The sequence below is a fragment of the Rissa tridactyla genome, chromosome Z (genome assembly GCF_028500815.1).
Source record: "Rissa tridactyla isolate bRisTri1 chromosome Z, bRisTri1.patW.cur.20221130, whole genome shotgun sequence".
In the NCBI taxonomy this organism is placed as follows: Eukaryota; Metazoa; Chordata; class Aves; order Charadriiformes; family Laridae; genus Rissa; species Rissa tridactyla.
The window spans coordinates 1,091,137-1,118,025 of NC_071497.1; the positions used below are offsets into that span (position 1 = coordinate 1,091,137).

The 26,889-nt window shown below is 46.1% G+C and overlaps 1 protein-coding gene across 7 annotated transcripts in view; it reads right to left on the reverse strand.

The window, feature by feature from the left end:
* The window catches only part of CAST (calpastatin), a 67,028-nt gene extending 41,987 nt beyond the window's left edge, over nucleotides 1–25,041 (reverse strand). For 5 of the 7 annotated variants that reach the window (XM_054185009.1, XM_054185007.1, XM_054185012.1 and 2 more), the window contains exons 1-3: nucleotides 24,683–24,727; nucleotides 17,533–17,598; nucleotides 7,623–7,694 (exon numbers count right to left, since the gene is read on the reverse strand). In XM_054185009.1, the coding sequence (XP_054040984.1) occupies nucleotides 7,623–7,694; nucleotides 17,533–17,598; nucleotides 24,683–24,712 (168 nt within the window). In that variant the 5' untranslated portion in view covers nucleotides 24,713–24,727. Of the gene's footprint in view, nucleotides 1–715; nucleotides 793–7,622; nucleotides 7,695–17,532; nucleotides 17,599–24,682; nucleotides 24,728–24,888 lie in introns of those variants that run through there. The other 2 variants (XM_054185008.1, XM_054185013.1) reach the window with 2 other exon arrangements.
* Between the last annotated feature and the right edge of the window lie 1,848 nt (nucleotides 25,042–26,889).

Sequence of the window (26,889 nt, forward strand, 5' to 3'; positions counted from 1 at the left end):
CTACTACAGAAAGAGCAATAATACACAATTCATTGAAAAGTATTTCTTTTCCCATATGTTTGTTGTATCTGGTATTTTAGCATATTATAGGTATCAAGTATAATAAATTCTTGTCAGTAAGATGTTGATACCTAAGCACACTTCAACCAAGAAGTCGCTCTTACGTATCCCCATACCCTGCCTACACAATATTCTCTACGTGCCGCAGGCATATGAAGCTCTGCATTTGTTTGCAAAAAAAACTACATCAGGTTTTGAAGCAAGAACAGTGTGGGCTGTGAGCAATGAAGAAAAAAAAAAAAAACAACAAAAAACCACACCAACCCAAAACCAAAAATATAAATACAGAACAACTTAGACGCTACTTTAAAAGTCTGCTCGTCCTTATCCGTCTCTTCTTCAAGACTGCTTATGTCATGTAAACCACTTGTTGTGTAATGTGCAAAACATGCAGTTTTACACAGTGTCTAAAAAGACTGTTCCCACCACCTTACAATGATTTTAAAAGCCAATTCACCACACACAGCTAGCTCTGGAGCACTTCGAGCCTGACAACGACGGGATCACGCTGGAAGCGCTGGAAGTCAGCAGCTTGTGTTGTTTCAGCCCACAAAATTCCCGGGGGAAGGGGGCGGGGGGGTTAGAACCGAACCTTGTAAATTAGCCTAAAGCAGAGTCGGCGGGAAAGCAAAGCCATCACGAATAGCTAACTTACCTGGTACTCGTGCGTCCTCTGCTTCCAGCAGGAACGCCAGGATATGGCTGGTTTTCGTCCCGGTGTCAGGATACGGCCGGTTTCCGCCGCGGTGCGGCGCAGGCTGTGGTTTCGGTTTTTTGGGAGGTGCTGGCCCAGCCCTGGGCGAGCCGGTGTGCCGAGCGGGCGCCGCGCTCCCCGCCCAGCCCCGGCGCGGCCCCCGCCGAGGCTCGGCCCCCGCCCCGCCCCGGCCCCCGCCGAGGCTCGGCCCCCGCCCGGCCCCGGCCCCCGCCGAGGCTCGGCCCCCGCCCGGCCCCGGCCCCCGCCGAGGCTCGGCCCCCGCCCGGCCCCGGCCCCCGCCGAGGCTCGGCCCCCGCCCAGCCCCGGCCGGGCGCCCCCAGCAGACGGGGCTGTCTCCGAGCTGACGGCACAGAGAGTGACGCGCCAAGAGCAGGGACGAAACGGCCGCCAGGGCGGCACAACTCCCGGCTCCGGGAAAGCAGCGTTCGTCTCCCACCTTCCGAGCCAGCAGCGCCGGTGCGGGCGGACGGAACCTACTCATCTGCCCCGCACAACACCGATACTTTTATGAGAAGCTTATGGGACACTTCCTCCCTAAATTTGGACTGATTATCCAGACTCCCTAAGTACATAGGTGTTATTAATCTAAAGAAATCGAGATGGTTGGACCAGTTAAAGCCACTGGAACTTGCCCAATGAGGACTATTTTTAAGCGTCACAAATTCCAAATAATTTATATTAATTTAGAAATTAAAAGATGCTTCTTGAAATACCAACAGTGACCAGCTCTTGACTTTTTAATTATTTTTTTTTGCTATAGAATCAAATTATCAATATCGGAGCGGGGGGCAGGGGGAAGAGGTGTACGTTTTATGTTTTTTAAGAAAAAGCCCCCATATCACTAACAAACCCTTCAGCCATTTTTTTTGTAATAGCCTCCATGCTGCCCTTTATCTCAAGGGAACAAGAAACAGAAGTCAGCCCTAGAAGGGAAGTAGGAAGGGGAAAACGCCCAAAGATGTGACACGGACTGATGAGGAAAATATCCCATTTTTGAGTGAAGTACAGAACACGTATTGTGAAATGATCGTATTATTCTGACCCCCGCATAGCTTTACAAATTGCAACTTCCGCAGCAGTCTCCAGATTAGAGGCTTCTTTTGCAGCCCCACTTTTCAAACGCAGAGATGACCTCGGGTGATGGACGCCACATCCCATGACCTTACACAAAGGCAGCTCTCCCACACAGGAGGCAGCTTCTGTACTCCTGCAGCTTCCAATTTTTCATCTTCTGGTCTATTTTTAGCATGCCTCTGCCACCAAGAAAACCAGCAGTGTTCTCCACAGGGACACGGCTCTCATGGTTTCCACGTGCTGGGCTCCGTGCTGGCAACAGCTCTGAGGGCAACTTGCAGCAACAGCCCCGTGCTTTGCCACAGTCTTGCTGCAAAACACCGATAAACTGGGGATTTGTGCACCATGACACAAGCTTACTCAAAGGAGAACATGAAAAGGAAGTTCTCAGATACCTCATTTAAGTATTTTTTCTGAATAACCTCAAAATTTAGAGATAGCCTTTACAACCTTCATAATATGACTGGTAACATGGAAATAGATTTACGCATTTCTGTGGACGTTCCAAATCAGTATTGTAAAGTCAGAGGTCTTCTACTCAAAAATGCCTTCCTTCGCAGTAAGATGCCTGTGCAAAGCCCACAGAATAAAAATTTAGTGACAGCTAAAGTAAGGCATGTAGCAGAAAAAAAACATCCCAGCAAATACACTGACAGTAGGAATCACTTCTGATGACAATCCACGTAAAGTTGTGACAGAATTTCCAGTCTGCTGCAGAAATAGTAGGGGCTTTACTCAAAGATATTTAGTAATTGCTCTTTTTTTCCTTCTTGCTTTTCTCTCTGTCGCACAAGCAGATTGAATCCCCCTTTAAAACTGTTACTTTGGATGCCAGCTGAAAGTAACTAACCTTAAATTTCTTAAATCATTAAGATCAAGAAGTTTCCTTTGAAAATATTCAAGATCAGTCAACTCTGAAACAAAAATAATTCTTACGGAATTTCCACTGTTGCTGAACTCTTCCAGCACTGCTTCAATAAATTGTCCATGCAAGTAATATGGACAAGCATTCTGACTTCAGTAAACTACAGCAGCCAGCAACAAAAAGAAAATTATTACTCATTAACAACCCATTAAGATCAATGCCAAAAACCTGTTACATAAGGAGCAGCAAAACTTTGTTTGGTATCAATAGAATTACCATATAAGAACACAAAGATCCAAGACAAATAGCTGGATCCAGCTGTGTTCAAATATTAGTGCCTTCTATTAATAGCTATGATTGAACACTGGGCTAGAAATTGGCTTTCCTGTTGGCCATGCAACTGGCAAAAACAATTTAAAAGGCTGTAAAAGAAAACACAGCAGTGCTGGTAGGGTACCTTCTGCACAGGAAGGACGTTAGTTCATTTTTTCCTCCCCACTGCTGCCTGCTAATCACGGTAGCGATGACCTCCTGGTTTATGCACCTTAATGTATACATTGAGTGTGTGTTTCTGCAGCTAATGTATACATGGAAGAGGCCGCACATGAGCAACCACTAAATACTCACCATGATCATAACCTTACCCAAATCTTAACTTTTCACTCCATTTATCTAGCAGGGTACAAGGCATGTGCTTCCTGAAAACACCCTGGTACAAAATAATAGTCGAACAGGATTTCACATCAAAAAAGGAAAGTAAGCCTTGTGATCGACAGAAAGAAGTCAGAACATCTGTTTCAGTTAAATATCTTTACATTATTAATTTAGATTTGAGTCGTACACAAACTAGGCACATGAAGGTTGCTAATTAAACTTCCTAGGTGCCCTTAACACAGAGAACACAAAAGCTGTACAGATAGAGAGGAGACAAGAGAGGCAGCGCTTATTCCCTACACCACATGGACACACATGCAGCCGGATAAAATCCCTGTAAGACGACACTGAGCAGAAGCAGCGAGTAAATGCTGGCTGCAATGCCAGGAAATTCAGAATGAAACAAAAAAGAGGCCGCGGATAAAATTAATACACAAAGAACAGCAGTTCAGATACACAGTGCTGAAAACAAAGCCAGAGAGACAAGCGCTTGCTCTTAGGAGTAGTCGACGTCACAAGATACCATCACAGGAAAATTAAACTACCCACGCATTAGGCAGGCATTAAGCAATGACAAGCATTCATCACACCCAAGTTCCTGTATCTTAAACTCAGAAATACAGGCAACCCAACCAGAACACAAGCCATCAGTTATCATTACTTACTAACTGAAGGAAAAATTACTTAGGCCATAATATAGAAGCAAAAAACCCTCTGGGTATTCAATTTAGAGCAAGTAATTTCACCATTGGGTAAGAGTAGGTTAAAAAACTGAACAGCTCTAGCTGTAGCAACTTAACTGCCTCACCTCACCTGACTCCTCAAAGAAGTTAGAAATTTATCTGGGATAAGGTATATTAATGAAAAGTATTATTGACCAACAAAATGATTAAGGAATGAAAAGATATTTTGCACACAGGACACATTAAAGCTACAGCAAGGAAAAAAATTAAAGGAAGAAAAAGCAGTTCCAACGTTGTCTAAAAACTGGTGGAATATTTTTCATTTCATCAAAGGATTTTATCTATTTTTGCAGCAAAAGAGAAAAGGCTGCCCTGCCTTTTCAAGAACTACTTCCTTTCCTGTAAAATTCCTGTTAAAAAAAAAAAATCCCTACAAATCCCTACAAAATTTTTCTTTTGAATAGCTATTTTTAAAGTAAAAAAAAAAGGGCAGAAAAGAACACAGCTAGCCAAATGGCTTAAAAAAAGTACAGGTGGCACAAGCTACAAGAACAGAACAATAAATCTCCGAGTTCTGCTCTACTTTAAATAACACTACAGGATTGCAGGAGATTGTTACAATTAGAAGATATAATTAAGAGAAGGTTTAGTCTAACTAAGAAAGGTAGTCGTGGACAAGAGGGAAGTAAAAAGGTTAAACTTAAAATAGCTATTAAGAGTCAAAATTAGACAGCATCAGGTAAGTATTTTTAGTACATATCTTTAATAGTAAATATTTTGGAATGCCACAGAAACTGGAAAAGCACCAAGTACTGAATAAAATACACAGCCAAAGTTGCCACAACCTAATATAAAGCAATTCCTGGTGAGTACATTACGTCACATTTTCCTCATGACACTACCTTCCAGTTCTTACGCTTAACAGCATTACCAGAAATTGTATCTTGTCCACTTAACATAAAAGATGCACTTACAATAGAAAGAACACAAACAGAGAAAAAGACTTAAAGATGCCTTAGTTCGCAAATTAGATGTGAGCTTCCACAGGACTATGCAGCTGGTGACTGATACGCAGAAATACTATACTCGAGACCACCCCACATTGCAGAGCTGTCATGGGAACTACATATGGACGACTACATCCACCTTAACTAGCAGGAGAAATGCCCTGGCAAACTGCAAGGAATAGAAACAAAAGCAACAAAAACGTTGGGCTGTCTAGTGACAGGGAAAAGCACTGAAAGAAAGGGACAAAGAAAGTGCAGCCCTGAGGAGAAGGGGGTGTTGTTGGGTGAGAAGCTCAACACGCCCCAGCAACCTACGCTGGCAGCCCAGGAACCCCCCGCAGCCTGGGCTGCATCCCCAGCAGCGTGGGCAGGGGGGTGAGGGGGGGATTCTGCCCCTCTGCTCCGCTCTGTGAGACCCCCCTGCAGTGCTGCCTCCAGCGCTGGGGCACCAACAGCAGAAGGACACGGAGCTGTTGGAGCGGGGCCAGAGGAGGCCCCGGAGATGCTGGGAGGGCTGGAGCCCCTCTGCTGGGAGGACAGGCTGAGAGAGCTGGGGGGGTTCAGCCTGGAGAAGAGAAGGCTCCGGGGAGACCTTCCAGCCCCTTCCAGGCCCTAAAGGGGCTCCGGGAAAGCTGGGGAGGGACTCTGGAGCAGGGAGGGGAACCATGGGACGGGGGGGGATGGTTTTACACTGAAAGGGGGGAGATTTGGATGAGATCTGAGGAAGAAATTGTTGGCTGTGAGGGTGGTGAGCCCCTGGCCCAGGTTGCCCAGAGAAGCTGTGGCTGCCCCATCCCTGGAGGGGTTCAAGGCCAGGTTGGACGAGGCTTGGAGCAACCTGGTCGGGTGGGAGGTGTCCCTGCCCAGGGCAGGGGGTGCCACTGGGTGGCCTTTACAGGTCCCTTCCCACCCAAACCGTTCTATGAGTCTGTGATAACAGGATTTATATCCTTGTGTCCTCCTTCACTGAGTAGAAAGGCAAAATAATTACTTAGGTAGCACAGAGATATCTTTAGGAGTATTACTTTACAAAAGCAGTGATTCGCCATACTTTGGTTCAGGCTCGCTAAGGAGCAACCAGCCTCATGTCCCGGGGCTGAAATGGCGAGCCGGAAAGCCCCTGGCTCATATGCAAGGGAGTGAAGGTGTCTTGAAAAATATTTCGAAAGGTTTGAAATTTCGAAAATATTTGAAACCCAAAATGCAAGACAAGCGAAGTACAGGACAAGATACCGGAACTAAAACGAAGACATGTATCTTGTCCATACTATTGACTATCAGCCAACTATTTCACCCTAAATATTGCCATCAGGCTGGGCCCAGTTGGAGCTCTCCCTGAACTGCAGCTGGACTGCAGGCCGGGTGACTCCCCCCTTGAGAAGATCCCTCTCAAGGCTTGAGATTGCTTACATGAGACTAAGAGATCCTCCCGTACCCGAGGCAGAGAGATCCCCTACCTGCGACAGATCACCTGTGTACTCGATAGCACGCCATATTAATGCTATGAACCGTCACTAACCCATAGAGTTAATATGATTCTAAACATTGTATGGATGAGTCCTTTAGACATAAACCACTGTTCAAGTCTGAGACTCAGATTGGACCCAGCCACACCAGGGCTCCAAAAACAGAGCTGGGGGGGGTCCACTCTGAACCCTGTATCTCAACGGCAAGGCCCTCTTTACTCTGCCCCTCTGGTCTCTGTGTGAACCACTCTAGCTCGAGTCGAACTCAATTTTCCTTTGTATGTTTCCTCCATGCGGTAATTAATAAGGTGAACCTTGCCACCAAACTTATTGAACCACTGTTACCCTTTGTTAAATTCCATCAAACTTACTCAATTGTCAAATTATTATTTTACCTTAATAAAACATATTGCGTCTTCTCTCTTTCGAGTGAGGTGCATTCCACTCATCCGTGACAAATACGCACCTAAGAGTGATTCCCAACTACAGCCATCAGTTCATGTGTGACCACCATCAGACACCGTATTTTCAACACTCTATTTCAATATTCTGCAAGACCTGAGCACGCTTAATGTAATCACTGCTTCTCTTCAGGGAATATGGACTGCACTCCTATGCAAGTCATCTTCATAACGCTTCTTATGCTAACTTCCTGAATGACTGAACTGCTCCAGAGGCTATGAAAGCAAAGACACTTACCAGTGCTTCACTCTCACCACGTCCCATGGAGTAAACAGAATACAAACACACAAACAAAAACTAAGAGTAAAAAAAGGGCCATATCCCTGTAAGTCAAATGAAATTTGCCACTGATATCAATGGGACTGTGTTTTTTTTAAAATAACTAGGAGACTAACAAAGAGCACGTGACAGGGGAAAATGTTACCAAGTCTATTTCCTCACGAAGTCAATGCTAGCATTCCACAGGCTTGGGTTCCCCTTTCACTTCAATTCACCACGATTCCTAGTAGACCTGAAGAGCATCATAGCGTTGCCGAATGCAGGCAAACAAACTATTTTCTATTCCATTGCAGGGGATGAAGTCACAGCACATCCTCTTCAGTTTTAAAAGAGACCATTTCCTTAAGTACGCATTACCTTAACAGCAGAAGGTGCTCCACTTGTCTGAGTTTTGGGGGGCTGGCTGACATTAGCACTTCCTGGTTTCTTCTACAAAATACAAAACATAATAAGTGTCAGAAGTGTTGCTGAAGAAAAAGAAAAGCCAAGTAAAAATGTAAACCAAAAAGAAAGGTATTAAAAAAAAAGGTACCCCCCCCAAAAAAAAAAGTCCATTAGAACATTTTATACTAGGCAAGTTATCCAAAAATAAATTCTCCTATGTAACTTTTAACTCGTGCAGACTCATTTCAAACAGTATTGCCCAGCCCAGAATAGGCTGAGTTCTCTCATACTGTTTTACGGAGAATATATAAATCTGTGCTATTTCCTGTGGCAGAATGACTCTGTTTTAATCAACAGTTAAAGCAACAGTAACCATATACACTTCAATGAAAAGTACCAATGAAAATAAATGGGTGAGCTATGGATGTACAGACATAACTTGAATGACAACAGAGAAGGTAACACTACAGCTCAGGCAGGGAAGTAAAGATACAAAGCTAAGGGCAAAATGATGGCTCTTCTAGTTAATAAATATTCTTGCAACTGAAACAAAACCATGACATCCCCTTTGAACCTCCAGGTTTTGGCCAATGTAATGTCTTTATTAGCAAGTACCATTGAGTACCACTGCAATAACTCAGCGATACGTGAAATCACATCTAACGAAGACTGGGAAAATAAGCTGTTATTAATGAACATAGCAAAAAGCATCTGATTTTTGCAGACGTTTGGGACCTATTAATTTTCTGTGATAAGTGGAAGCTCAAGACTCACAGCTCTACTAAAGCCATCACACTTTAATTACTCTCTACAAGCAGGGAAGTCTGCACAATGACCAGAGATTCAATCAGCAAGCTTGGATGCAAACTCAGAAGCACCAGTTTTCAGTTGATGGGACACTAGGTACAGTAACAGACCGGGAGGCTGAGAAACCTCTATCACTAAGGTAATTTTCACCTCCTGTTCCCTTTCTGATTCAGCTCCAAACACTAGGAGAGCATCTCGAGTAAACAAAGCTGCACCTCCAACAGTCAACCTCCAGTCAGAGCCTGGGGCAGCAGGCCACCCTCTGTGGCCATTTACATAAGATTAACATCACAAAAATGTGGCCTGATGGCACAGACTGACACAAAATGGGATATTTACATCAAGGATTTCACACTTAGTAACGGCCACGCTGGAGACATCCACTTAAGACTGCACAGTATGTTGCAAAAACCATCTGTAATAGTGATTTTTCCTGTTAAAGGGATGTTAGGAGTGTGGCTGCCTCCACCAGCCGCTCCGGCACTGGACCCTGCTCCGGCACGGCTGCTGAAGTTCAGTGCTGCCCAGCATAGACCAGCACTACCCAGTATGGACCTGCCCAGCTGCTGGAGCCCAGCCCAGTGCCTGCCCAGCCAGGCCTGCCCAGGCTGAGGGATGTGGTTGCAAGTTCAAACAGCAGCAAAGCCAAGCACATGTCCCAGAGACACACAGACAGACAGACACAGGACGCCGACACCGCTGCTGTCAGCAGCGCCCACAGGCAGGACGCCCATCACACCCCAGCACCCCCAGGCCCATCCCCTCCGCTGGGGATGGCCAAGGCAGCAGGTCACTACTACAAGAAGACATTTGGTACTCGCTGGGATCATGAGCAGATGATGCGCACTCGGGTCCCCCAAGCATCAGCACGGCCCCTCTGTCTCCCCAGCACCCCGGCCCGCAATGAAGGCAGAGCAGACAGGATGTTACTAAGGAAGACGAGACCTCGGGCAGTCAAAGAGAACAGATGTATTGTGTCCGGCTGTAGACAGCAAAAAGACACAAGGAACACAACTCGGGAGAACTGGGGCATTCCCCTAAAACCGCAAGGTTGTGGTTGTACAAAGTGGTGAAAACAAACAGTATGTGCCCTTCAGGTGAACCGCGCTCATTACAACGTGCCCACCACACCTCCACCTCTGAAGCTCCACGCCTCCTAGACGAGACCCCCACTCTCCGGGCTCGTGCAGAGATTCAGGAAGGTTCTATATCTTTAATCGAAGGGAGAATACCAGTCGCCAACAGGCGCTTCTTGTGAAATCGTGAGCCGCCAGAGAGAAGCGTAGCATGGCAATGAGTGGATTTTTGTAAAATATCAAAGCTTACAATGCATAAGCCAAGGTGTGCCGGCTTTGTGGAGCTTCCCCCAGCGCCCAGCTCCGCGCAGACATCAGGAAACACGGATCTGGGCTCTGGGGGTGGATCGGCTCTTTGCATCCCGGGTGAAGAGCCCAGGGTTGGGACAACACCTGGACCCTGGCGCTCGGACCCGCCCAAGCTCCCCTGCTCACTGGCTGGCCCAGCTCAGTGCTCGCTGCCAACACACAGCACTCACACATACGTCCCACACGCACCCCACACTCGTGGGTCCCCCCAAAACCAGCACGGACCCTCTGCCCGCCTGACACCCTGCCCAGACCCAGGGTCCCCACTCACCTGCTGGTCCCGCTTCAGCTTTGCCAGTGAATACACACGCACACCCGTTTTGGGGAGGACACACACCCTCGCCCTCCCGGCACCAGGCTGTGACCTGCACATCGCCCCACCAGCTAGCACCGTCCCACCAAACCCCTCCAAATATCCTGGAGCCTCCGGCTTCCAGCCTCACCAGTTACAAAGTCACGGTTTGCTGCATTTTCCAGAGAGCCCATCCACTAGTGTGGCTTACCAGGTTTGTTTCTGGTTGTTGTCTTCATTGACACTAATTTCTCAGGTTTTAGGTCTCCGCGCATCTGTCTCCCTCCCCTTCCTTATCCACCCAGTTGAAAAGATAAACATCACAGACTCATAGAATCATTTAGGTTGGAAAAGACCCTTGGGACCATCGAGTCCAACCATCATCTCCACTCTACAAAGTTCTCCCTTACACCATATCCCTTAACACCACATCTAAACGACTCTTAAACACATCCAGGGATGGTGACTCCACCGCCTCCCTGGGCAGCCTATTCCAGTGTCTGACCACTCTTTCTGGGAAGAATTTTTTCCTAATGTCCAGCCTAAACCTCCCCTGCTGCAGCTTGAACCCATTCCCTCTCGTTCTATCACTAATTACCTGTGAGAAGAGACCAGCACCAACCTCTCTACAATGGCCTTTCAAGTAGTTGTAGAGAGCAATGAGGTCTCCCCTCAGCCTCCTCTTCCTCAAGCTAAACAGTCCCAGCTCCTTCAATCGCTCCTCATCAGATTTATTCTCCAGGCCCTTCACCAGCTTCGTTGCCCTCCTCTGTGCTCGCTCCAGCACCTCAAGATCTCTCTCATATTCACACTCCACATGTCCAACTGGTGCCACTGACCAGGTTTCCTCTTGTCACAGCCTCCCTCATCACGTCGGTCAGGTTTGTCTCCGAATTTTCTTCTTATGGCTCCTTTGACCAGACACACTTTAAAGGGCCGACACTCTCCTTTCACATACCCTTCAACCCCCATCACAATGAACATTTTTAATTAAAGCATCGGTCTTCCAGCCCCAGGTGACAATGCTCCTGAAGGCAGGTGACAAAGGTGTGATGCATTACAGTTTCGTAGGGACAATGCTGAGATGCAGAATGCCTTAGGTTTTGTCTCTGATGTAGTGCATTAAAAGCTCGGTAATAAGCATCATCCACCAACGCTTCAACTTTTAAATAACTTACTAGGTTGCTGAAGAAACACAAAATTTTAAGTGCTACCTTTCTATTTTCAAAAAGAAAAGGAAAAAAAAAATCAAAAATTCTGGGTTAGTATTCTGGGTATGCCTTCAGCATCACAGCTCTTGATTTCTAGTGCAGGCTCAGCCCTTGGTTCAGGACCTCATGGTGTTCAGGACCTACCTTTGGTACCTAAACTATGTCTAACATAATTGTGAAGCTCTGAAAATCCACAAATAATGTACTGTTGTGCAGAATGAGTTTTTATGACAGCTACCAACATACTCAAAAATTTCAGGCACAAGGCTAGCTGTTTTTTCCCCCCCCCAGTCTGAACTAGAAAAAAAAACCTAATACTAGACTTAAATAAATCCTTGTTCTGAGCATGAACTTATGTTAATCTATTAAACAGTATAAAGAAAAAAAATGTTAACACAAACATCTCTCTGTTTCACTGTAAGTGGAACAGCAGGCTCCACTGCTGTACATGTAGAAGACAGAAAAGAAGCAAATAAATTATTCTCTAGAGTAGAGAAAGACTTCCTGGAGATAAGCTACATGGAGAGTTAAGCCACAACACCACATCAGTATTCTTTAGCGAATGCTGACCATGATAGGCTAAGTACAGTAATATATTTCAGTTCCCAGGGTCACCTTTCAATAGTAACTTCTTTGATATCTACCCCTTAATACATTTGTAAAAGCATAAAAATTGGCCACATCATGCTACTCGGTTCATCCTTCTTTTAAGCTTATTAAAATAATGATGTTATGTATTTCCCAGCATCCTCCACACAATGCTCCCTCCAGGCAAACCAGCTCCGACACTTTATGAACAAATCCATCGGAGCCGTTGACACCTTCTCCCCCTTCAAGAAGCGGATGAGTTTTTCTGTGACAGTCTGACACAATCAGCTGAAGAATCACCTTGAAGCTGTACTCACACCTTGCTTCCCAACCTGATAATGACAGAGCTAATGAATTATCAAAGCATAGCTTCCTTACGAAATGAATTAGAATAATCAAGAACCCATACAGAATTGCATGTGAAGGAATAAAAGCTGTGGCATACAGGTACCCATAATCTACTTTTCATTATTAGCAGTGGCTTCAAAACAAAAACCCAAAACACTGTTTCAGAGTGGAATATTACTTTCCCCATGTTTAATAAAGGGAAGATAAAATACATATCCCTTTGATATTTAGATTTTCCAAGTAAAGACATGCCTTAAGACTGGTGTCTAGGAATATTGGACTATAACATCAAGTGTTCATTATACTATTGCAATGAGAATGCATATGGTACAGGTGTTTTAAGGAAAAAAAAAAAAAAAAGTACCACATGAGGAAAGAACATGCAATCTCTGTTCTGGAAATGCTTTTGACAACCATAAGCAGCATTTCAGCCTCCAGCTTTCAATCTTTCATTCAAGAATTGCTTGGGCAGCAATCACACTCTATTTCTTCCTATGGCAGGAAGAGCCTCACGTCACAACAGCTCCCAACGAGTATTAAAATTTAACTGAAATAATGTTATTTTTGCATCGTAGCTGAAGAAGAACCAAAACAGAAAAGGAAGACAGGCAAGAAAGCCAGTGCTGTACCCCGCAGAACACCTCTGCTCCTCCACCGGTGCCCCCGGCATGTCTGGGCAGACACATCTGCCGGACACCTGTGCAGGGGGAAAAAAATAAACAAACAAACAATGCACTTTAAAATAAATAATTTGGTACCAAAGCAGAAAGAAACCTCACAAAGGCTCTAATCAAAGTTACTTATGCACGTCCGCAATTCAGACACATAGTGGATACCCCAACAGATTTTTACCAGTCATCATGTCTTTACTCACCATTATGCCCCTGGACTCCGAGTAACTCTAATGCTTTTTCTGGATAAGGAATCCTGCATCACAAGCATCAGGATTACAAGTTATCACAGAAATCCTGATGTTAGAGCAAAGAATGAATTCTAAAAGGATAGTAATGCTTCGACGCCAATTATCACTGTCATCAACTAAAAGTAAAGAATGTATTTCCTGTTAAATAAAGAATAATGAGCTGAGTAAGCAGCAAATATTTTGTCTGGACTGCTGTAAAGCATGACTTGAAATGGCAGGACGCACTAGGGAGTGTCTTGTTTCATTCCCTACCTGGTAAAACATGGCCCCACTCTAAACTGAGGCTTCAAATTCCTAGAATATATGGCTCCATCCTCCTTTTAAACTACATTTTTACATTCAGACACCAGCAGTACGAAGGCTAGATTTTTAGACTGATACAGAAGCTCTCCTTGGTATTTCCCTCTACAACAGTAAAACAAGAATAGGTCTTACTATAGAATGCAGTTAATAACACAAGCATGAATCAATTCAAAACAGAGTTATGTGGTTTTCAGAGGAGAATGAGTGTCTGGTCTGCATCAATCTTATGTGCCCTCAAGGGCAGCCCTCTGAAGGGGCAATACTGAACACAGCATTCAAGAAGAGGGCAGCAGGACCATACAACTCACTACAACACAAGACCCATCTTACTGAGGCGGGCCAAAGTGTCACATATGCCATTCCCCTGTCCCTAGCAGTAGCCAACAGCAGATATAAAAGAATACAAAAACAGTGATGTAGAAATAGGTTAGGTACATGTTAACCCTCTTACAAACAATTTGTGGTCCAGGGACTTCTTAACTATCTCTTATCTTTTAGCACCCAAAAGCTTCTAGAGCACTAATGCCTTGATGGCACACAAAGTCCGAACTGATCTCAAATTGCTGGAAGGACACATTAAGCTGAAGTTGATGTGAAGATGAGAGGTAAAGGAAAACCCCTCCAGCTGTGTCTCACATGCTAACCCTTTAAATACAAAATTGCTAAAAGCCTTGGAACATCAGGAGGGAAGGAGAAGAAAGGAAATTTCCTATCGCATACACTTTGCAATGGCATGCTGCAAACATGTTGACTCACGACCACAATGTCAAAACACAGCGAGAAAACAGAGGAAGAGATGGGAAAACAGCAGCACATCACTCACTTCTACTGGGTGGCAGGTGCATCCCAGCTGCAAACATATGCAGCAGCTTCAAGTGCATGAGCAACCACCAATTCCAGCAACCATCATTTCTTTTCTGTTAACATCCACGACACACACATCCACAAAGAATGAAAACATTTCATTAAAGCTGATTTAGATTCTCAAGAAGTGTCTGATTCTCCTCAGAATGTGAATTCATCAGATGTAAGGTTCTGAAACCCAAGACACAAAGACTTAAGGTATATCCTTGTGACTTGAACCTTTGTCCTTGAACAGTGCCCAATACAACCATAGCACACACACACTTTCACTGTCAACTACACTGATAAAGAACTGCCTGATCTTTCAATTATGTATTCTAACACACCTGCAGTTTCCAGTTCTGTCCCTCCAGCTAATCTTTTGCCTATTTCTACAAGACACCATGTACAGATACACCTTCAGTTGCTCATCATTAGACTGACAGATTACGTGCACCTCAACCTAAAGCTGACCATTCGTATAGCAAGTAAGTCCCCCAGCCTGTCTAGACCTGAAGTCTGAGAAGCGCTGCTGAAATGAGGCAAACCACTGACAGTATCTTTCCTTTGACAACATACATTAAGTACTGAAGTGGAGGAGATTCACCTTTCCAAGCACAACATGGCCCTGTAAAGCAGGGTATCACAGTCCTATCCCTTCTGAAACACCTCTCTCCTGTGCTAGATGCAATGGCACCGAGTACTAGTGCAACCAAAGGGCTTCCAAGTGACTACCACAGGCTACTGTGAAGGATGAGAGTTAAAGTAAAATGGGCATATAGCCTTAAGGACACATCTTAGCTTTTGTTTTCAGAAACTGAACAGGCTAAATTCAGTATTCTAGAAGGAAGAGAAGCATCAGTCGGAACCTCAGTACTGTGGTAAGCTTTACGTTTCTGGCCACTGAGGAGAAGAGGTGAGAGTGGACCCTTGGGAAGAGAAGCAGGGAAGGACTGTATGCGCCCTTTACATCCAAGCAAGACAGGCGGTTGAACTCACCTGCTGTCTGCCTCTTCCAGCAAGTTCTAGCTGTGGGACCAGTGTCAGCCTCTCCAGTGTTTTTTTCAATCTAGTTTTAAGTTTCCAAGAAGGAAAGGTTTAAGAAGCCTATTGTACACCTTAACAGCACTTGTTTTGAGTTCTCCTTGATGCTGTGGCTAACTAGTGTCTTCTACTCAAACCTGTGTCAGACCTTTCCTACCTTTACTTCTCAAAGCTTTACTCACCTTCTCTCACTCCTTCGGGACTATGTACTCAAAGAATTTGAGAGACAGAGTCGTTTATTGTTATTTTTAGCTAAACAATGAGCACAAGGGCTTTTGCAATTTTCCCTTCAATATGAATATGAACTCTTCAAAGACCTTTGTATTTCCTTGTCATTTTTATAATGCATTACTAAACCTTTTCTAGTAGGCAGATGCACAAACTCAATATTCTAGGCAAGGCTGTCCACAGCCACCTACAGGCGGATTATCAATTTCTGCTTCAAAAACTGAAGACTACAGAAATAACCTTAAACTTTTAAACAAAAATATAACATTGAAGACTCTTGGGAAATCTGCACAAAGATTTTGAGTTGCTACCTCAACTGCTTAAAATATCAGAGTGTTTTGGAGGTTGATGTGAACCGTGGCGGCCCTAATGCTGTTCAATGGGCCTACGCAAAAGTGTTTTGATCTACTTTCACTTTTAAGCATTGTAAAGCCAATGAAACAACTCAAACATATCAAGAAATTCACAAGAGGAAATATACACGCAGTATTCTAAGGACTCATAAAGTATTGTCCTGATGCTTTTAAACTTAGTGACAGCCTTCTTTTGCTAGCTAGAAGCAGATCTTCTCAGTGAGAGGTCAGAAACAGCAACTCCACAACCCAAACTACAGGCTTCAACTCCCACCCTTCCCACAAGGAAGTCAGCACTTCTATATTAAGAGCTACAACCTGCAGTCAAAGAATTTGGCATTAAACTAACAACTAAACTGAACTAAAAGAATAATGCTATTTAAGAAAAAAAATAAACTGTCTAGAGAGGAAAGGAGGAACGTGCTCCCAGGCCAGCCAAGCCTTTCTTGGTATTGGGACCAGGAAAGAAAGGTAATTGCTCTAATCATCTCCTTCAGAGGACAGTAATAAAAACATTCACAGGTGTTGATCTGCAGTGCAGTTAAACACACCACAGTTTAGACATTGTCCAAATAGCTTCTGCTATTAACAAGGTATCAGGCACAACTATTTCTGGCTCCCATGTATCAGTGATTGACATTTGAAGCCAACAAGTAGACAACTAGTAACAGACATCACTACAAATTCTTCTCTTCCCGAACCTGCTGTTAGCCTTCCCTGGGGAAGCACTGCTCCTGCTTGCCACGGCAGAGGCTGTTGGTGAACTAACGAGCAGTACTGGCGCTCGCGTCCTGGTGTGGACAACACCTTCTCTTTGCAATACCAGCCCGACTCGCTGCAGCACACAGGGACCTACCTCTGAGTGGCTGACAGGGCTTGGAGCTGCTGGGAGAGAGGAGGCCCTTCAAGGTACTGACCCTAACACTGCCCACAACCCATATGGCTTATGATTGTTAACAACAGCCACAGCTGCTACGCTCAGACTATGAAGTCATTTGTGTAAACTCAATGTTATAACCCAGCAGGGACCCTTGAACTGTAAATACCAGTTCCTGAGGAGGCAGTATCTCAAAAAATAAGTATTTTTTTCTAAAATACAGTACTGACCACATATTTGCAGGTGTGTCAGGAGATGGCCCAGACAAGCAACATATATGTATGAATTTGGATTTGCATTTTTGGAAGAAAAGCCAGGGTGCCGACAAGGTGGAAAGCATCACAGTGTACTCATTTCATCCGTACTTCTGTACAACCGAAAAACCAGGACCACCAGACGTGTCCCAAAGGGTGCCTGCACTGCAGAATAGACACACCCACTCAGATCATTTCCACCAATACTAACATGAAGTATTTGTGAAAGGATGAGCAAAGAAAAATTTTCAGTAGGCTGCTCAGCAGCACAAGACAAAACTATACATTCCTGGAATGAATAATGAGTGACTACAGTCACCGGCTGATTACCTGAAAACTACCACTTTGCCATCAAAAGACAAAGGTCTGTATAGGGGAAAATTCACTATCAACTTTTCTTTTTCATATGTTCAAACACTTGAATTTACCTCTGCTGCTTCTCCTTTATTCTCTCCTGATGTGGAAGAAGCTCCACTTGCCTTCTTGTCACCATGCTGTAAGTAGAGAAAATAAGATGTGTAGTTAATAAGATCCCAAATTACACCTTCTACGTAGAGAATACCCCAAATATCTTAGTGCATGTGTGATTCCTTCCACCTACTACAATACAACAGAAGGGAACATTATAAGTTTTCTTTCTCAGTATTGGACAGGATTTCTACATGACCTGCTGTATAACTTCAGGTGAAATCAGTCAGGAAGTCATGACTTTCAGGGCAGCACATGTAACTTGACTGTTCTTGTGAAAAGTGCTGGAAGATATTACGCTTGTCATTCATTCCTCACCAGCACAGCCCTCTCCAATACCTGCTTCATAAACACTGTCAGTCCCACAGGCTTCAGCAGAAACAGAACAGCTCTGAGAGATCAACACAACGTGTGCAATTACAAGCATCCGCTCCAACATCTGACCTTTCCTCAGACACGTTAAAATGCTCACGATGCCCAGCCCTCCTAACCTGAAAGAAAGCTATTACTACGATTTCTAGAATTCAGCTGCTCATATACAAGAACCAAATGCTGTAATAGTTCAGACACAGGTGCACATTAGGAAATACAGTTCTTCCAGGTTCCCCAAACCTCCCGCCTCTTTGATCCCCTCCAAGACTTTAAAGCTCTTGCTTTCACATAACCTGATGTGCAATCCCACTTGCTCCCCACATATGGCAACGTACAGTTTCTTCAGCATGCACACTGGCATCCAGCGCACATTTTAGTCTCTGCGTCTCTCAGAATTAGTTAATACTGTCCCTCAACAAATCTTTTTCAAAAGCATATTGTTTAATCTTCAGAATAAAAAAAAAAGTTAAAAGCAAGAAATTTTACCATGAATATAAACGGCAACATAATAGAGATATTATCTAATATCTCAGCTGGTGTAACTTCCCACAGAAACAGAGACATCTGGGAATGAGGATTCATGTCTGGTTTGTTTTAAGTAAAGACAGGAGATGATTTGAGGCCGATTTATTCCCTTCTGTTTTGAGGACTGAGCAGCAGGAGGTAAAGTTTGCTAACTCACTGAAGTAATGAGTTCCCGCAGATTTTTCTTTACATGGCTATAGGGAGAAAGTAATGATCCATGTACCACTGCACTATCAGCAACAGGAACGTGCTCGAGCACGTCAGCAGACAGGCTGCGAAAATACTACAGCTGAATGAAAATTTAAAACTAAACATAAAAAAAATAGCATGTCTCTAATCTGATTCCATTATGGTGGTACCTGACAAAAATTTCAAAAATTATTTTAGACAACCTCTAATAATTCAAGTTTCTAAAATGAGTTTGGGCATTACTAAGACACTTGACAAGTTTTAAAATTGAAAGTGCTATTCTCATATTCCAATTGTGCCTCTTCAGAGGAAAAACAAGTCCCATAGGTTGGCTTTTCAGGTAAGAGATGAATTGACTCACTGCCCCGTAATAGCACTTTCAGTATAGACACAATTAACCCAGTTACCTGTGCTTTTTACTGTTACCATAAAAGCACACCATATACATACCAGTAAACGCAATGTCAGTGAGTGTGCTCCTGATGACAAAGTGAAACTCCAGAGACAGCACTGCTATGAGGCTCAGGAGCTACAGCTCCCGCACAGCAAAACTCTGTTGTGCAGCCAGGCTCTCTTCCTAAACAAATGCTCTTGGCATCACAACACTCTAAAAGCCAAGTGCTACCCTTAATCCAGCTAATACAGCAAGCATGTCTTTCTATACACTGCATGTATTTTATTGCTTTTATTGACTTGCTGTTTCAAATTTGGACATAGCTTAAAAAGCAGCAACACCAATTAAAGCCCAGATTTTTTTTGTTGTTTTATTAAACCACGTCAAAGAACGGAGAAGCCTTACTTAGTTCCTACTGAGTGCGACAGACTTTTACCAGGGTCAAATCTGGTGTTACCCTTCCTCCCTAAGTCCACCTCCTCATCTTCACACCAAGGAAAGCTGTACCAGACAGACAGAGCATCAATAAGACGCCCAGTCCCAGGACTATTCAGGGGGAATATACACAGTGTCTGAGCGGGCGGATGGAGCTCAGAGTGTCCCCTCCTGCGTGTCAAGGCTTCTGCTTTTGCCTGCCTCAGCAGACACTTCTGTTTTCTCAGACCAGGCAGTCAGGTACAGCAGCCTGCACTGCCTGCAGAGACAGGAGGTCAAGGGGGCTGGCAGGATTCCCTCAACCTCCCTTCAAGCAGAATATCAATTCCACGTCCCTGAGGCACCCCAGGGTGGCTTCACTGGCCAGAAAGGACAAGAAACGGAACAGGACAAGGACCACAACTTTGCCACCCTAAACTCAAGTTGGAGAGAAATTAAATGCATGCCATCTTCTCTCCAAAAGGTTATGTCAAACAGCACCACTAACAATGAGACTTTGACTTAAAAGCCAAAGACTGCTTATTTTAACCACAGGAACAAGGCACATATGGGCCCAACCAAAGTAATTTTTTTATCCAGCGAGCTGGCCTCACACACTGTGTAACATCAAGTGCTGATACGCTCTGGCCTCAGATAATAAAACAGTCTATGAAAGTATTACCTCACTTGAAAGTCTGCCATCCTGAGGAGGTAAGCTTGGAAAGCACAACTTCCTAATACACCTTCTGAGAAGATTATGCTGCTTCCCTGAACAGCAGATGCTTAAGACATGAGAAGGGACCCTGTTTCAAACATGCCCTTCAACACCTCTATTTTGCTCTGTATCTCCAAACTTTGAACCTTCTAGTAAAAAGTTAAATATAAAAATGAAATAAAGCAAATAAATCAGTTTGCTTACAGGAGACTACACTCCGGTTTTCTTAGACAGTATGCATGCATTGCTCCTTTACATTCCCAAGTGGATGACAAAGTTGACTTCTCCTTTGGGCACTCTTTAACACTCATCTTTCCTTCCAATGCCAAAGAAACATATCCACAACCAAGACAGTGGACAAGAGAAGCTCCAGCTCTGTCACACAAATAGTGGGTGAACAGCTGAAGTTACATTTCTAGCTTAACTAACGAGCTAACAACCATTCCTTATAGTTGTTAAGTTGGCCCAAATTATTTTCAAACTTTACTAAACACGCAAACCTACCCATAATCACGTCTCCACAAAATACACAGAGAAGTACCATGAAGAAGAAAGATTATCCTGAGATCTTCATCCTGTTCTACAGTGAACGAAAATACCATGACACTACTCATAGAATCACAGAATCATAGAATTGTTTTGGTTGGAAGAGGCCTTTAAGATCACCAAGTCCAACCATTAACCCAGCACTGCCATGTTACCACTACGCCATGTCCCTCAGCACCACGTCTGCCCGGCTTTTAAATCCCTGCAGGGATGGCGACGCCACCACTGCCCTGGGCAGCCTCTTCCAATGCTTGACTACCCTTTCCGTGAAGACATTTTTCCTAATATCCATCTAAACCTCCCCTGGCACAACTTGAGGCCGTTTCCTCTTGTCCCATCGCCTGTTCCTTGGGAGAAGAGACCGACCCCCCCCGGCTACCCCCTCCTTGCAGGGAGCTGTAGAGAGCGAGAAGGTCTCCCCTCAGCCTCCTCTTCTCCAGGCTGAACATCCCCAGCTCCCTCAGCCGCTCCTCACAGGACTTGTGCTCCAGACCCCTCACCAGCTCCACTGCCCTTCTCTGGACTCGCTCCAGCACCTCAATGTCCCTCCTGCGGTGAGGGGCCCAAAACTGAACACAGTATTTGAGGTGCAGCCTCACCAGTGCCGAGTACAGGGGGACCGTGGTCACTGCCCCAGTCCTGCTGGCCACACTATTCCTGACACAAGCCAGGGTGCTGTTGGCCTTCTTGGCCCCCTGGGCACACTGCTGGCTCCTATTCAGCCGTCAGTTGACCAACACCCCCAGGTCCTTTTCTGCCAGGCAGCTCTCCAGCCACTCTTCCCACAGCCTGTAGCATTCATGAGGTTGTTGTGACCCAAGCGCAGGACCTGGCACTTGGCCTTGTTGAACCTCGCACTATTGGCCTTGGCCCATCCATCCAGCCTGTCCAGATCCCTCTGTAGAGCCTTCCTGCCCTCCAGCAGACGAACACTCTTGCCCAACTTGGAGTCCTCTGCAAACTTACTGAGGGTGCACTTGATCCTCTCATCCAGGTCATTGATACAGATATTAAAGAGAACTGGCCCCAGTACTAAGCCCTGGGGAACACCACTCATCACTGGCCCCTGACTGGAGTTAACTCCATTCACCACCACCCTCTGGGCCTGGACAGACAGCCAGTCTTTCACCCAGCGAAGTGTATGTTCATCCAAGCCATGGGCAGCCAGCTTCTCCAGGATAATGCTGTGGGAAACCATGTCAAAGGCTTCACTAAAGTCTAGGGAGACAACATCCACAGCCTTTCCCTCTCCACTAAGCAGATCAGGTTTGTCAAGCAGGACCTGCCTTTCATAAACCATGCTGACTGTGCTCGATGGCCTGGTTGTCCTGTATGTGCCGTGTGACAGCACTCAAGATGATCTGCTCCATAACCTTCCTCTGCACTGAGGTCAGACTGACAGGCCTGAAGTTCCCCAGATCCTCCTTGTGACCCTTCTTGTGGATGGGCATCACATTTGCTAACCTCCAGTCAATTGGGACCTCCCTGGTTTGCCAAGACTGCTGGTAAATGACGGTAAGTGGCTTGGTGAGCGTATGGGGTGGATGCCATCCGGCCCCACAGACTTACGTGTATCTAAGTGATGTAGCAGGTCCCTCACCATTTCCTCTTGGATTATGGGGGGTTCATTCTGTTCCTTGTCCCTATTGTCCAGCTCAGGGGCTAGGTACCCAGAGAACAACTGGTCTTACTATTAAAGTCGTCTGAGGCAGAGAAGGAATTAAGTGCCTCAGCCTCTTCCTCATCCTTGGTCACTATGTTTCCCCCCACATCCAATAAAGGATGGAAATTTTCCTTAGTCCTCCTTATAGAAACGTTTTTAATTGTCTTTTACAGCAGTAGCCAGATTACATTCTAGTTGGGCTTTGGCCCTTCTGATTTTCTACCTGCACAGCCTCATGTAATCTTCATACTCTTCCTCAGTGCCATGTCCCTTCTTCCAGAGGCCATAAACTTTTCTGAGTTCCAGCCAGAGCTCTTGTTTGAGCCAGGCCGGTCTTCTTCCCCACTGGCTGATCTTATGGCACATGGGGATGGCCAGCTCCTGCACCTTAAAGATTTCCCTCTTGAAAAATGTCCAGCCTTCCTGGACTCCTTTGTCCTTCATATATATTATTTTACAGACAGACCTTTTAACTTCTGAGTCAAAGAACATTCATAAAGTAACTGGCCTAGGTCAAAAGCACAAAATACTAAGAACTGAACATACAATTGCATTCTCAGCCTGTGCTTGCAATAGTCAGACCTCAGCTAAAGTTCTTGCTTCAAAAAATTCCTTCTAAACCTCGGGAGCCCCATCAGCATTAATGAGCCTTTGGTTCAAAGCCATTGCACAACATCTCAGAGGACTGCAGTGACAACATGCTCAGCAACTAGGTGAGAAGGGAAGCCTCCTTGCAAGATTCTCCGCTGAAGTCAACCAACTTTGCATTACAGATACTAAAGGAGATATGCTTTTATGTGGATAGGAGTTTGGCCTTCATTTTCAGCTGAAATTGGGAAGACGGAGATATCTGATGCTGCTCAGAAAACTGCCAGCGGAAAGAGGTTTCGGGGGAACTAAAATCAAGCAATGTAAAGAATGGAAAGGTGAAAACTAGATTCATCTTACAGACATTCTGTTCTCCTTTAAATACACTAGCCAGTAAAAACCTTGGTAGAGCAACCAGTAAATCACTTTTGCATCTGTTCCTCCTTCCCACTTTTTCTGCTTTGCTTACTCATCCTTTAGGCCACAAGGTCTTCCAGGCAGAAACTGTCCTGTGTGACACACGTGCATGAGACAAGAGGACGCATGTCTCACGTGGAGGCCCACAGGTCCTACGCTGCTGCCAACACCTGCGACAATGGGTTTCCAATGGATCACGTGGAGGAGAGATTTCCTTACCTGATCAAAGGTAGTCACGTTGCCTTAGTATTTTTTTTTACCCTAGATTCAGTGACCCGGGACTATCGAGGCATTTAACATTTGTGTCATCACTTAATGCAGCAGTTCCCAAACTTTCCTCCTTGCGACTTTGTGTCACCTCCATCACTGATCTGACTTGACAGAAGGAACGGTACTTGAAAACATTAGTAAACACTGATCCGAGCTACTTAGAGCAATTTAAAAGCACAATCATAGATTCAACAGATTTAATCTACCTGATTATCTATTTAGTAAACACATTAAAGTGATATTTTCTCTGAAAGCCACCTTACACAATGCATACTTTCTGTAAAACTTTAACAGAACACAAACTTCTATTCACCACTCCATAGTGCGACCAACCGTTTCCTCATATGACTAATAAATCACAAAGAAGACTTTTTAAGGCAACTGCAGGTTCGTCATGGTAATTTAGAGTAGCGACCTAAGACCAGCCAAACCACACGGAGCCATCAGAGGGCTGTGGTTTACTCAGGGAGTCGCTGGCAAACGAGGACTATTCCTGGCAACTCCACCACCTACCTGCAGTTAAGAACATGTTGCTGAAAAAAGGCACACTGCGGAGTTTTTTCCATAGCCAAAACAATCCCATACAAATTGGGACTTATATAGAAATTCTCCCTTAAGTTGCAAATGGCTGTGTGGTAGTTTCATCAGCTCGCGCGCTTGCAGTATTCAGAAAATTACGAAAACAGCCAACAGCACGAAAAAGCAGATTTTCCAGAGTCGCCTGTAAAAGACGGCACAGGGATTACGGAAGCAGCGCCAGAGAACACCAAGTTCTCATCTGACCTGAAACTCTACTGCGCGAGCGTTTAAAAAAAGCGCTGATTTGCCGCCAGTCACCACAAAATCCTTTTCCTTATCCCTTCTTAAGCCTTGCCCCCGGAGCGGGGAGGGAGCCTGCGGGCCACCCCGCCCGCGGAGCCCCCCACTCCCGGCCGCCCCCCGGCCGCCCCCCGGCTTCCCCGCGCGGCCCGGCCTCACCCCCGGTCCCGGTCCCACGGCCGCAGCCCCCCTATTTACCATGGCGTACCACCACCGCGCGAAGGCCATGGCGCTGCCCGCCGCTCCTCAACCGCCCGCGCCGCCCGGCCCGGGCCGCGCCCCGGCAGCCGCCACCGCCCCAGGGCGGCACCCGCCCCTCCGCCAGGCCCCGCCGCCCCACAGCCCCGGCGGGACCAGTGCCCGCGGCCCGCCATCCCCCACACACGCCCGCACCCCCGCCCTACCGCCGCTCCGGGCTGCGACATGGCGGCGGGCTCCCTGCCGCCTGCCCCCGGCGTTGCTGCGGGCCCCGGGGAAGGCGGGCGGGGGGGCTGCCGGTGGTGGCGAGCAGTCGTCCCGGCGCCGCAGCCCTGCCGTCCCGCTCGGCGGCCGGTCCCTCCCCTTCCGGCCGGGGCCGGGGGGGCCGGCGGGGGGGCGCGCTTCGGACGGCGGCAGGGCCCGGGCTGAGGCGGTCGGGAGGGGGCCGGGCTGGAGCGGCGGCCCCCGGCGCCCCGCGCCCTGCCAGCGCCGGTGGCGGGACAACGCTTGGCCGAAACAAGAGCGGCTTTTCTTTAAAAAAAGGGTGTTTTGTGGTAAAAAAATGCACAGACGCCTTCCTTTTCCTCACGAAAGTCGGACCCTCAGCCTTTCCCCTCGGGAAAGCGTTGGGTATGGACGCGCGGCCCTCGGGTTGGGGCTGAGGCAGCTCCCGGCAGGGATCCTGCCCTCTCAGGGCACCCTCGGCGACGGAGCTGGGCAGCAGCGCCTGCGGCTCCTCTGGCTCCCTGACATCCCGGCTCTTCCACCAGCCTCCGGCCTTGGCTGTCACCTCGGCCTGAAATGGCACAGAAGGCAAGGGACGCCATCCCGACATGCCAGCACCCTCGGTCTCCCTGTGGGTCACGCATCCTGTGGGTCGATGTGTTAACGCTCACGTCAGGAGGATGTACCGCAGCTCGGGTTATTCAGTGGAAAAGCTTTCAAGGTCTGATGGTTTTTTGAGAGCGGGTCCCGAATGTCCCTGTCCGTGTGAGCCTTCGAGCCTTCACACAAATGAGCTGCCTGGGATGTACCGACGGCTCTTCCAAAACACCGCCGGAACAGACAGTGGTCGGTCAAAGCTTGTAATAAATAGCCAGATCCCTTAAACAGAAATGGCACTTATTTTATTATAGGGACAAAGCCAATAAAGCAAAAGCACAGCGCTGGGTGCATGACTCAAGTCAGAGGCACACCAGCTAACACTTCAACCATGTCTTATATACATTCAATATTGCATACGTATTCCCTCTTTTAGACAGAGTAATTGTTGATAAGGATTGATTATTATTAGTCCCTTTTCTCTTCTATGTGTGTGTTTCCTTCTGAATTGTTTCTGAGGATCCATGATCTTCAGTTCCCCTTTCCCATGCAGCTGTTTCCTTCTGTTAATCACTCGTGGAGTCTTTTGGAGAAGTTCTCTTTTGTTTCTCTCGGATGTTTTTCTTCATGATGTTTTTCTTCATAGTTGCTGTTAGTTGTTATCTTTGAGGTTTCTCATGTTTCCTAATTTACTAAAGGTTAGTTATCCTTATAAGTCAAAGATTTATAGCCTTGTTATTATGGCGAAAGCCAACAATACCTTTGCTATTTTTCACAGAGCTGAAGGAAGATTCAGCATGGCCAAACCTCCCTCATCAACAGCTGGAAAATCCTCCATAAGTAGGAATGGTTTGGGCAAGGCTCCTGTTTGTGTGGATATATAGCTGGCATGAAAAATTAATCTTTTACCAAAAGAGGTTCTCCGAGGCCACCTTGGTAAAGAAATGAACTGTGACTGAGTAGTATGGCAAATATTCTTGAAGCATTATGGCAAGAACGATGTGGTTAATGACATGAAGTCAACCTGCAGTGGAAGGGGTTCAAAGTGCAGTAGCTGCCAAGCCGTGTGTAGCGCTCACACACGGGGGTTGTGTGCAGGAACTGGCACGGTTCACCAGATTTGTCTCACCCAGGTCTTGCTTGCGCGCAGCTCAAGTAAAATAGGTGTTCAGGGTGTTCTGTGCCAGGGGATCCCAGGCTCAGGCTGGCTGGGTGGCACAGCGTTGGGTGGGTGCTATTACTCCGAAGAGGTCCCAGCAGTGGCGGTTCCTGGACATGGGCACATGCGAGGAGGCCACGTCTATGAGCAGGAGGAAGGAAAAGTATCCGAGTCTCTAGGGAATGCTCACCACCTAAGCAACTACTCCCTGCTTCCTCCGGAGAAG